At 32.7% G+C, this 13126-nt stretch overlaps 1 protein-coding gene across 1 annotated transcript; it reads left to right on the top strand.

Annotated features, from left to right (window-relative positions):
• Window positions 1-6151: 6151 nt before the first annotated feature.
• LOC141652076 (LOB domain-containing protein 16-like) lies at window positions 6152-7132 on the top strand. Its single transcript, XM_074459725.1, has 2 exons — window positions 6152-6433; window positions 6761-7132. Exons 1-2 carry the CDS (start codon window positions 6152-6154, stop codon window positions 7130-7132), a joined length of 654 nt encoding a protein of 217 aa, XP_074315826.1.
• The last annotated feature ends 5994 nt before the right edge of the window (window positions 7133-13126 follow it).

Genomic DNA, 13126 nt, shown 5'->3' with positions numbered 1-13126 from the left:
CACAAACACAAACACACACACTCCCTCACCGTCAAAACTCTCCCTCGTCGTCGCTCTGTCATCTCTGTCACTGTTGTCGTCATCGTCTCTTTCTCATCGCCTCTGTCACTGTTCTTTCTCTAATTATCAGGTATATATCTATCTCTTAATGGTTTTAGGTTTTGTCATCTCCGTGATTATTGTTCTTTCTTTAATTATATTTTTGTGTGTTTTTCTCCGTCATTGTTCTTTCTCTAATTATCCGATTAGTTTTTCTGTATTTATCAGTAAACAAATAAAATAAAATAAAATAAAACAAAGAAGATGATGAAGAGGATAGATAGTAAAACAAATCCACATCTAATATTCATAAACTTAGTTAATTGATATACAAAATAAAATAAAAAAACTAAACTAAACTACTACTTGGAACGACTTTTAGGGCGGAGGCATTCTCTTCCATGAGAATTATCCTCTCCTCCTTTGCTATTTGAGGTCTCGTAAGGCAAATGCAATATCTGCATGCAGCTCCTCCAACTCCGGCACCCAGCCACGAAGAGTAGCCTCCTTGAGTGGGATCTGAACATTATCAAGGAAGAGCCTGTTCTTTCTCTCGATTTCCTCTAAGCGGCGTATGAAACATTTGTTGTACTCGATCGTTATTAATGTCAAACGAATGTTCTAATTCATTATTGAAGGAAGATTAGAGTTTAGGTTTTGAAGATTTAGGGGTTGGAGTTTAGGGTTTGGGGAGGTTGAAAGAAAAATGAGATACTGGACCGGTTGAGATATTGGAATGAATTTATAATTAGTTTATGTGTACTTTCATATGCCAAGTGTATGTGTCCTTTAATTAATATATGCCAAGAACTAATGAATTAAATTAAATTAAATTACTAAAAATTAAATTAAATACTATACGACGCCTTGTTGTTGTTACGTTGATGTTGCATGTTGTTGTTATATGCTACTCTAACATATATGTTTTCGTTAATGTCTTTGTTTTCAGTATGTCATCAACGAGCCACATGACTCTGAGTACAAAAAGCAACAAGTACGTCCTTGAACATTGCAATGAAGACTAAGGAGGTATATATTAGGGTCAATTTAGTTCTAGTTTTATTGATTTAGAGCTTTAGACTTAGAGCTTTAAGAGAATTTTGTTGAACATTGCAATACGACTCTGATATTGTTGTTGCATATTGTATATATAGTGATGTTTCAATAGTTTTAGTAATATCATTATTCTAATGGTGAATTGTAATGGAGAACATGAGAACAATTTTTGTCAAATGGTTATTTGATGCAGAGATTTTGGCAGTAATGCATTGAATTTGCAATTTTTTTTAAAGAAACTCCAATAACAACGGTTATTAAAAAAAACCGTTGTCATTAGTAATAACAACGATTATCATACAAAATTCCGTTGTTATTAACATCCCTACAATAAACTATTAAACGCGCGCATTACTATCAACAACGGTTTTATGTCATGAAACCGTTGTTATTACTTTCCTACCAAAAATTTATTCAATACAGGGACTTATTTTCACAACGGATAATTAATAAAGACAACGGTTCTGAATCGTTGTTAAAACCTTCGATCACAACGGTTATTAGTAAATAAATGTAACTGTTGTTAAAAGTTTTAGCAACCGCCCGAACAACAACGCTCGCTTTTTTCTATAACAACGGTTATTAGCCGTTGTTGTCCACCATATCTGTAGTAGTGATAAGGAGAAGAAATGATGAACACCACTGACCACCTACGACCCGATCGGGTCGACCACTGGGGTGGCTTGGGTCACTTCCAAGCCAGCGGCGCTCCAACTTCCTCGACTTCTCTTTATATATACCAAGCTCATATTTCGACTTATGGATCTAATTTTCTTCATTTACATGCTTTCTAGGGTTTTGAAACTTAGTTTATCTCCTTCAATAATTTACATAAACACTTTGGTTCATTAGTTTACATTTGATTGGGGTTTGTATTAAGATATTGTTCTTCTATTTCCATTGCTCTTTTGTTCAAGTTTCACAATTGCTACCTTTTTATTCTCAATTTTCTCTTGTTCATTTCAATTCTAGTTTTATCCTTGTTATTATATATGTTATTGTTGTCATCTCTTATGTTTGTTAGTTTAATTATTCATTATGTGTGAGTAGTTTACATGTCTAGGGTGAAGAGGAAACATGTAGATTAATATTTCTTGTTGTCAAAGTTGGGTTATGTAATTGTTCTTATTTATCTCTATTCTATGCTTTTACCATTTGTGTAGTTAATGATTTGTGGTCACAATCTTTGACTACATTTGTTGATTTCTCCTAAGATCGAAAGTCGGGATTAGAATCAGACTAAGCATGAATAGTAGAGCGACCTAGTAGGATCGAAAGCCTCTAGGATCCGTTCTAAGGTTGACAATAAACTGAGAGGCATTTGTCATTGATCTAGACATTTATCGACTTCAATACCCTTAACTTGACGATGCCCTTTTACTAATTTGCATGTATGAACCCACCCCTAGATTCCTCTTTATTTGTTAATTATCATCTTGTTAATCTCTTTAGTTTACCAAACCATACCTCATATAAATCGACTCGATCTTGATAGAATTCACCTCATGACAACTTGTTTTGCAACTCCCGTCTCCCTGTGATTCGACCTCTACTTCCCTAACTACATTATTTGTTGTTAGCCTAGATTGGGGTATTTATCTTTAATCTGGGTGTGCGATTAGCCCTATCAAAACAATTCTACTAAATCTACTGCTCTCTCCGTCCCAATCATTTGTTGTCCTTTGGTTTTGGCATAAAGACCAATGAAAGAGAAGAGGGTCATTAACTAAATGACATGTGGACCGAATTGAGTGTGAATAACCAAATTGTTCATCAAATGCATTCTTAAAATAAAAAGGACAACAATTGATTGAGACATTCCAAAATAAAAAAGGACAACAAATGATCGGAACAAAGGGAGTATATGATACTAGTAATAATTTGTCGAGTAACAAACACGGCCTACATAACAATTCTTTTGTAAGTTAAATACGTCTTTATTAATAATAAAAAACAAATATTTAGCTACCTAAAGAATTTTATTCAATAATTTGTAATTTATTATATATGCTCTAATTTGCATCACCATCACAATTTCTTATTATGATATTTTTATTTTTTTTGCTCTTAAAATCATTTTTTTTTAGCAAAATGGCCACTAACAAAATAACAATATTGAAATACGTGGTTGCCTCTAACTCAAAATAATCTTCTCAATCGACGATAAAAACTTTAACTAAAAATAAGTGTTAAAATATTAAAAGCTATGACATGATATTAACTGTATAGGTTTATCACAAAAATGTGTGACATAGAAATATTTTCAAAACATAAAAAAAAATAGTACTTTGTAGTTCTTAAATAGAGAAAAGATAAGTAATTAAAATAACGTTTCAAAGAGCAAAGAAGTCAAATAAGAAGATTATTTTAAACCAGAGAGTACTATAAAAGTAATCGTCACAATTTTCAAGTGCATGGAGTAATCTATTAATAGATGACAAGTAAATAGTATTTTCTCCTTCTCAATTATTTATTTATCTTTAATTAAAATAGCCTTAATAAAAAATAAAAAAAGTAAATAAATAATTAAGACCAGTTTATATGTATGAAAAATGCTCATTTCAACTTTCAAGTCAAAAGACACACAAACTCACTTTAAACTTTATTAAGCTCCCTTCAAACCTTAGTCTCCCACTTACGACTTAGTTCACTACTTCCCAAAATGGCAAGTCCCACAATGATTAAACAAACTATACTATATGAACTATTATGCCTAAACATAAGTGTGGAGTAATATGCTATGGTCAATCCAATTTAATGTTGATGTTAGTCTATTGGAAAAAAAAAAAAAAAATTATGCTCAATGACAAACTTAGAGTTGCTATCTCTTGGAGCCTTAAATTTCACTATATTTACTTTTAGCCTAAGAATTTAATTTTGACATTGGTTTTAAGTATATTTGGGACACTATTTTTCATATTTAAATCACAAATAGAAAAAAAAAATTAATTTTTTCTTTATAAGATCGTATCATATCATAAACAACCATTATATTTAACAAGTTTTGTACTTTTGTTATACTCGTATTAATAAGTGGTAGTTTGGTTGCTTAAAGAAATCTCATGAAATTGATTCCATTTTATGTTTAGAAAGTGCTTTATTTTAAGTAATTATTATACATACACAATACATATTGTTACGTTACGTGGTATGTAGGAATAGACCTGTACTCAGGCCGGGCTAGGGTCGGGCCGGGCTGGCCAGGGGGCGGGCAGGGCTCTCCTGATCAAACCCGGGCCAGGCCAGGGGGAAGGGACGGGTTTGGCCAGGCCAGGCTGGGCTGGGATATGCCTGACCCGGGCCAGGACCAGAGGCGGGCTGGCGGGCGGGCCGGGTTGGCGGGCCTTACCATTTTATTTTTTTGTTAAAATGGCGGGCCAAGGCCGGGCCGGGTTGGAATTTCAGGACCCTGGCCAGGCCAGGATTAACGGCGGGCTAAGGCCGGGCCGGGCTAAGGCCAGGCCAAGTTGCATAAAATAACGGGCCAAGACGGGCCGGGTCCGGGCCGGACCGGGTCGACCCGTGCTGTTGGCCAGCTCTATGTAGGAATGATAGAAAGCTGAGCTTAACACAAGCTTGACCTTGCTCAATCATAAAGCAAATTCAAGCTCATCAAGCCGAGCTCGATCTTACCATGCTTACAAAAACTGAGCTCCCTAGGCTCGACCTAAAATCTAGCTCAATTCGAGTCCTATACATAATAAGTTCTTGTATAAGTGTAATGACACGTGTGAGTGGAATGTGGATTTTAGCCAAGAAGCAAGAAAACAAAAGGCAGCAGTTTGTACTTTGTATCTCTTTCACTTGATGCGGCGTTCGGCGGAGAAATTGAACGGGAAGACCTAAAGAGTAAAGACTCTTTCCAAATCAAACTCACAACTCTTAAAATATATTATCCCATCAAAAGCAAAGCATTGCATTTGCAATAAGACCAAACTATCACTATACCATATACCATGTACTCTTCTTTTTTGTGTTAGTATAATACGAGTACTTCCTCAAAGTACTTGATTATGCTTTAAATAACATGTACTCCTTAAGTCCTTGTAATAATGTACTCCGTGAGATTAGACCTCGTGACCTTTATGTGTATTTTGTTATACTCCGTATTATTTATCATGGTCCAAAATAATTATGGATTTTTTTTTATAGTAAATGTTTTTATGAAGAACTTACTCATTTCTCGTTGACTATCACCATTTTTATTAGTAACATATTTTATCATTCATGCTTATGATTATTGTATTAATTTTTGTGTCATCTTTATTTTAGAAGTTGCCATACAATAATTTTATCAAGAAACCCTTTATCAGGAGATTTACTCGTTAATCAAATTTTTTTTGGAGAAAATAAATAAATTGGTTTTTTGAAAGAGGTTTACATGACGAATTTATTGTGAGACCATTTAAAAAAATGGTATGAAATTTATAACATTGGCACGTATAAATATATATAAACTTACTAATATAAATCGTTAGTGTGTCACAATCTATAACAAAATAGACCCTAACTATGCACATATATCAAACAAAAAGTTACTTTGAGCAACGATCAGTAATAACAGAATTATGAAAACTACATAAAATGCATACGAAAAATAAATTTTTCAATAATTTAGTAAGAGACCGTCTCTTACATATTTTTATATTGTTATTTAACATAAGTAATTAATAACATACATATAATTAAGTGGCCTTTTTCATTTGATGCAATGAATCATTAATCTCAATGGTGAATTATGTGGCTATAAGACACACTCAAACTAGAACATTAAAAATAGAGTATGTATGATACAATAATAAAGCCAATTTAGGTCATTCCAAATATAATTTACATAAAACCATTACCAAATGTCCCCTTAAAACCATGCATTAATGGGCCCTCTATACCCTACCTTCTTACATATAAATATAACACCCTCTCTTATTATGACCCACACCCCCTACCTTCCACATTAAAGTCTTACACCTTAACTTACATTTTTTAACATCATTTCCTAGTGCACTCGTGTGCCTTACAAAATCTTTTATATTTCCAACTTCTTATACTTCTAGCCATGGCAGCCGGGCCTGGATCTCCTTGTGGAGCATGCAAATTTTTGAGGCGAAAGTGCGCCTCCGGGTGCATTTTCGCCCCGTATTTTAGCTCCGATCAAGGTCCGGCTCGTTTTGCCGCTATTCATAAGGTATTTGGGGCTAGTAATGTGTCTAAACTACTCTTGCATCTACCGGTCCATGATCGATGTGAGGCTGTTGTTACTATTGCTTATGAAGCTCAAGCCCGGATTCGTGACCCGGTTTACGGTTGTGTTGCTCATATCTTTGCCTTGCAACAACAGGTAAACGCTCATGTTGTTTTAATGCATGTGCATAAAACTAAACATCTTGATTAGGTATCTAGTTTTAATTAGCTTTGAAAAATTATTATGTATATGATTTTGAGTGACCATATCTCTTGGCCACGAATTCCAAACTCGACAATTTTCTTTTTTCAAATTGCAGTATCTCAAAAGATGATCAGTTTGAAAAAAAAAAATCTTCACTTTTTGAACTCGTAAACACGAGTTATGATCTCTCAGTTCCAAATCAAAGTATTGGGTATTTCGTACAAAATGTCAAACCTCAGGGCTATCGTGTTTCTAACACAATTTAATTGTTATGTATAGGTAACATATTTACAAGCACAATTGATGCAAGCAAAGGCACAACTAGCAAACAATCTAGTAGACAATTGCAACAACATAGAAAATCAATGGAGTGGAGCATCAATGCACAACAACAACTATCCTAGCATTCAACCACCATTTCAATCCCAAAGTTGCCTAACATCATCAACAACAACAATACCTATACAAAATTACATAAATACCCCTATTTCACCTCAAAGTTCACTTGATTCAATTGACCAACAACAAGGTAGTCATGATCACTATGGAGGTGTAATTCAACACAAACTTGAGGGTATTGTTGGAAAGAAAAGATCACTTAATGAAATGGGTGAACTTCAAGAACTTGCACTTAGAATGATGAGAAATTAATTTTATTTAATTTTGATTAGTGAAAATGATATGGAGAGTAGTAGTGGTTCCCGCGTATGATTGTGCGTGTAAGACACCCAAAATAGAAGATGTAAACAAATGACCGGGACGGAGGGAGTAGTAATGTTCCACTCCACGTACGATTGTATATATAAGAGGAATTAAGAATGTCAGAAGAATTTATGTTTAGTGGAATACTAGCTACTTAGACTTAGATTATGTTTGGCTTACACATTATGTACCTTTTTTTTCATTATTGTAGCAAAAAAAGTAAACACTAGCTAATGAATGAATCAACTACTAAGAAAAAGTTCAAAGGTTTATTGAATTTGATGTATTTTGGATGAGAAATAAGGTTTTTTTTTTGGGGTTTTGTTTTTAATGTTATTTATCAAACTGTTTATTATTTTGGTGCTTATTTAAAATAAATTGTTGTCAATGACTCTATGTCAACCTTTTTTTAGAATCAGGGTAAATCCGCTACTTGTGAATTAGCGGCTTCAGTCCTATATGAAATTTTGAAAGGAAGAAACAAAAAGAAAAATATCAAAGCCACTACTAGCCTCCTACACATAAATTGAGGAGGTGTGGTGGTTAAGTTGGTAATCTCCCTATAAACTAGAAGGTAAAGGTTCGAATAATAATCAGTGTTATTTTGACAAAGTTTATTAAAATCTCAAATAAATGAATAATGATATGGACTCAGACGAGAAAAATAGTTTTAAGTGAGCTTAGCTTCAAAACGATAAATATATACTCCTACTTTTGTACAGAACATTAAAAGCAAAAATCTTCGGACAAATAATAATTGTGATTTATTGTGCATACAATACACAAATGTTCCTATCGATTTAGTTTTTTCTTTATTAGAAGCATTTTTTTTTTGCTGGTCTCAACCGTAAAAGATGCTGACTAGGGATCAACAGATATTTTAGGACACCTTCGGCATCTTATGAGAAATCAAAACTTTATTCTCGGGATTATGGTCACAAGCAGGTTGAAACTTGAAGGAATTTTGTGAATTGACAAAAGCGCGCCACCAAAAATGGAGCATACCGCTTAATTTGACTTAAGACGGGAAAACTTACGAGGCTCATGTATTATCCTTATTATCAAAAAATCATTACAACTACAACTTTATATTATTGTGTATGTAGTACTTCTTCTTACTAATCTCCAATCTAGGTATGTACTAGGTGCTATATGATTTGGTGTCGTAGGACTCAAATTTGTGCATCACGAGTCTAAACTGTGCTTAATTTATACGCAACACACGTGAGAGTGTGAGACTAGGCCCTGTTTGGCAAACAGCAGAAGCAGATTAATGATAGCAGATAGCGTTAGCAGAATACGGTTGGCAGATTTTAGTAGCAGGTTTGACCATCATATGAAATTAGCAGAATTAAGAAAGCGTGTTTGGTAATTAGCAGATTATAGGACAAATCTACCATTTCCATGTATAAACTCAATATGCTATTACAATATCTTTGCTATTAGCAAAGATATTCAAAAACAAGAGATTCCTACCAATATGCTATCTGAATATGCTATTAACCAAACATGTAAAATTAGTAGATTGATTGGTCAAACTACTATTTAAGCCGGAATCTACTAATTTCACCTAATATGCTGTTTACCAAACAGGGCCTAAAGTACCTAATTAGGGTTCTTTTGATTATCGTAGAATGCTTTGGAAGTAGTAAAACCTTTTCCCATGAACTTGCATTTCATGTGAATTAGTAAAAGTTGTTCGGTTTTACTTAAGATTGTATACTCCAACAATATTACTTATCTTAATCAAACTAGCTATTAACTTTACCATTAACATTTTGGAATTAATAATGTGGATGGATGTTAACAAAATTATTTGTACCGATTAGTAAATTAAAAATTTCCTCGAAATTCATTATTACTGACCTTAACCTAAGTTTAAATTTTGTTTCATCATATAATATATCATATGTAGTTTTTGCCTAAGAATAATTTTTTAAAAAAATTATTTTGAAAGAGGTTGTAAACAAAAAATATTCCAACAAATACCACCCATATATTATTTTAAAATTGAGGTACTAAATTTGAGCTTAAATTGAGGTGCTAAATTTGAGCTTAAATATGAATAGTGGTAGAGTGAGGTGGTTAGCAGGGGAGCTTATCCCCGCTGAAAAGTTATAATTTTGAAGTTCATAGTTATATTTTTCGACTTTTTTCGAGTTTATATTAAGATAGAACTCGTTTTTGATCTCTTAATTATAAATTAGTTAAGATCCCGTGCAATAAATGCGCGGTATTTATAGAATTTTAATTTTTATATTACTTAATTAGGTTAGACCCGTGCATTAAATACACGGCTTATAACTTTTTTTTATTACTAAATTAGATATATGATATTGGTATCTCATTAGTTGTTCATTTTTCTCATCATTGCATTTTGCTTTGAGAAATAAAAGGTTGAAACTGAAAATTAATTAAAAGAATTGAATAGCATGTTGAAATGTATTTTTGTAAATAATATCTTTTTTATAACGCAAAGTTAATGATTCCAATTTATAAATTTTCTCATTTTTTTTGTCTCGAAAGTAATTAAAACGGTTTATAATTTTGTTTTATACATAGTATATGAGTCAAATCATTTTCAAATAATAAAATCAATAAAATATTTAATAAATTATAGTTTGATACAATTTTTTTATTAAAATATTTTAATTAAAAGATTATAGATTAGAGTTTAGTCAAAAAAAATATAATTTGATGAAAAGATTAATTTTAATGAAAAGATAATATGTTAATGAAATAAATTATTATGATTATTAGTTACCTTACTTAGTTAATGTATACATAAGTGTTACTTACCTTATTTAAAAATATGTTTTTTGGAGAGAAAATTTGTGACGTTGCCTATTCATTTAGTAAATAGGGGATTCTGACCCCACTACTAATAGTACACAATGCTACAATAATTAGTTTAAATAATTGCCCATGTGGGTTTAGAACATGGCCACGAATGCCATGATTATTATTCAAACGATCTCATATTATATCCAATTGAAACAAATAAGTTATCTTGACATATATACATGCACCATTGTGCATAAATGGTTTTAAATTGTATCGAAGCTTAGCATATGCATGCACGCACTTGATTGTGTACTCATACTTTTGTTTGCGGGAAACCACAACATAATAATTTAATGGTTGTCACACGTAAGGTCTTTAAGTCCTTTAATCAAGTCCAACATAGCAACTATTTCTTATGGCATCCCAAAATGCTTGCTCCTAAAAGTTAATTCCGTGGCAGAGTAGAATTTTTGGTTAGATGGCGAAAATTTACTAAAAATCGACAGACTACTAATACAATAAGATAAACTGAAAAAATGAAAAATTAACTAGATTTTCAAACTTTTTATTTTTTCAGCAGAGGCAGACACTTCAATCAACCCTCCAACCGCAATTAGCTGTCTTATACTCCTAAATGGAAAATGATCCTCTACATTACTTTTTGGTCCATTTCTCCTCAGAAGGATTATTCTATTATATATTTCACTCTCACCTCCTAAACTGCTAATTAGGTGATGATATAATTTTCAATCTAGTTATAAAGTTTTTTGAACAAAATTACATGCAAATTTGTATCACTAAATTTAGAGCGAGTACTTATATAAAAGTATATTTTTAAAATTTATTTTAAATTATTCTACAATAAATTTAAAAATAAATTAAAATTAAAGTAAATATTTTTTTTTGGTATAAAACAGTAATAAGAAATGATTTTGATACCTAATGGATTTAAACCTATAATATGAGTATTATATCACATAACTTTACCAGGCCAACTAATGTAGTTAACATCGACAAAGTCAATATCTCAATGACTCAATATATGAAATACCTTATATAAGAAAAGGAATATTAGGGGTTCCACGTTAAAAAGGTGGCATTGCATGATTGTCTTACAAATTACTCGTAGGAATTTAAGTTGCAAATGAGCAAATGTTTGTAGGCTAAGCCTATATATCAAAGCAAAGTCGAAATTAATTAACGATAAATTTGTAGATGGTTGGCACTTAATGGACCCATTTTGCCTTGAGCTAATATGTTTGAATATAATGTAGCTTTACCAAACATTGGTAATCGTCTATTTTAATAAAATACCAAAAACTAATTAAAAAATACATGATGATAACATATGTTAACATGGAGTTGGACAAATTGTCCCCTTAATTGAATGCACACGCATACATCAAACGTCAAGGGCTTCGGCTGCTTATACACTACTCAAATTTTTTAAAACAAAATATAAATTATTACATACTCAATCATTTGTTTATTCTATTCTCTTACATTTGTCTAAATTATGTGAATAGTTTAAACAAATGTACGTGTTCGGTGTAATTCCGAGCGCTTATATGTTACCACCCGTGCTTGTAGAATAACGTCCTTGGTTGAATCCTCCTTTCGGTCTCTGAAACAAAGAACAAACCGAGGGCTCGGCTTTGGACCGAGCGATCTCACTCCGACGCTCAAGTCGATGAAAACTTAGAAAGATAAGTTGTTGTTACTTGGTGAAGTATATATTGTAGAGAGATAAGGAAGATATTACCGGATGAATAGTGATTCTTAGGTTAAATTGTGGATCTCCTCCTCAATGAGAGTTGAGGAGTATTTATGACTTTCAACTTTTGTCACGTAGTGGCCAAGTGGCTAACAGGTGGAAAGACCGATCTACCCCTCGGCCGAGGGACCCATGGCAGCCGGGCGGGCCTGTTGACTCACCGCCGAGGGTCTTGGATATGAGTTCGTGGATGTGTGCCTCGGCCGGCTAGTCGCCCCAGCCGGGACCCAAGAGACAGCCGACAGTGCGCGTCGGTTAAATTTATCTAAGCGTTGGCTTCTTTGTGGATATCTTTGACCTTGCTCAATATGTTGACTCCACGGTGTGAGTGAGAATATGCCCCATCGATCATTTAAAATTAAATGGATGCGATAGGGGTAATATATGTTGTTATTGTTACGGATCTTTATTTGTTTTTCATGTTATATTATCGATATCTATTTCATTCCATCATCAATTTCTCAAAATATATATAAAAGTTATAATTCGCTATGCATGTTTGATTTATAAATCTAATTACTTTTGAATTATCATATATCTACCATACTATATTTTGTGAGAATTTTTGAAAGTTGACTTGTTTGACTATAAAAATCAAATTGAAGAATATAGTTTATAAAATAAATTGTAAGTGAGTTTAAATAATTTTATAGTGAGTCCGTTTCATACTAGACTAGTTTTTCTATGAGCAAAAAGGTTCCAAATTTTTAATTAAAATACATATGTATTTACACAAACTCTCAAAGACAAAAAAATGTTGGATATACATTTTAGTTCATATAATTTGAGTTAACAAAAGAATTAAGCTATATTCGTAAAACTAGCTAAAAAGATAGGTAATTGAAGATCGAGAAAACAAACTTAACCTAAAGTATATTTTAAAATGTCAGGGATACTAGTTGAAATGTGCAATATAGTGAAACGGTATAGAAAAATTTTAGGCAAATAAACTACTTGGTAAAATAAAATGTCTACTTTACGTTACAAAACAGATACATGGTAGCCGAACAATTCCACCTCATTACATATACGTTTTATCAAAGTGATGATGATGTACTGGATATATCTTAGCATAATAGTTAAAATGGATGTATAATGGACAATAGATCTTATATTCAAATCATTCTAAGTCTGTCCCACCCCTAGTACTATATCTCCCTTATAGCTCATTTGACATGTTAAAACATGCAAACGGGTCGAGCCACACCCAAACGGAGAAGAGACGCACCACTCGATAACACATGGAGTTACATCCTAAAATTAATTGGCAATAGGAGGACTAGCCCCCTTAATTATAAACTAGTTATCAAGGGAGCGCACCAATGTGGGAATTAACGAATCCTCAAAGAGGCCCTCCACCGGTGGCATCTTTTTAAGCCCAGTTT

This window comes from Silene latifolia, chromosome 4, assembly GCF_048544455.1.
Source record: "Silene latifolia isolate original U9 population chromosome 4, ASM4854445v1, whole genome shotgun sequence".
Taxonomy (NCBI): Eukaryota; Viridiplantae; Streptophyta; class Magnoliopsida; order Caryophyllales; family Caryophyllaceae; genus Silene; species Silene latifolia.
This window is presented reverse-complemented; position numbering and strand designations above follow the sequence as displayed.

Excerpts from the sequence above, each read along its gene's own strand:
- LOC141652076 (XM_074459725.1), top strand. The coding sequence starts at position 6,152 with ATGGCAGCCGGGCCTGGATCTCCTTGTGGAGCATGCAAATTTTTGAGG. Across the intron at positions 6,434-6,760 it reads TCTTTGCCTTGCAACAACAG|GTAACATATTTACAAGCACA; the intron begins GTAAACGCTCAT and ends TGTTATGTATAG.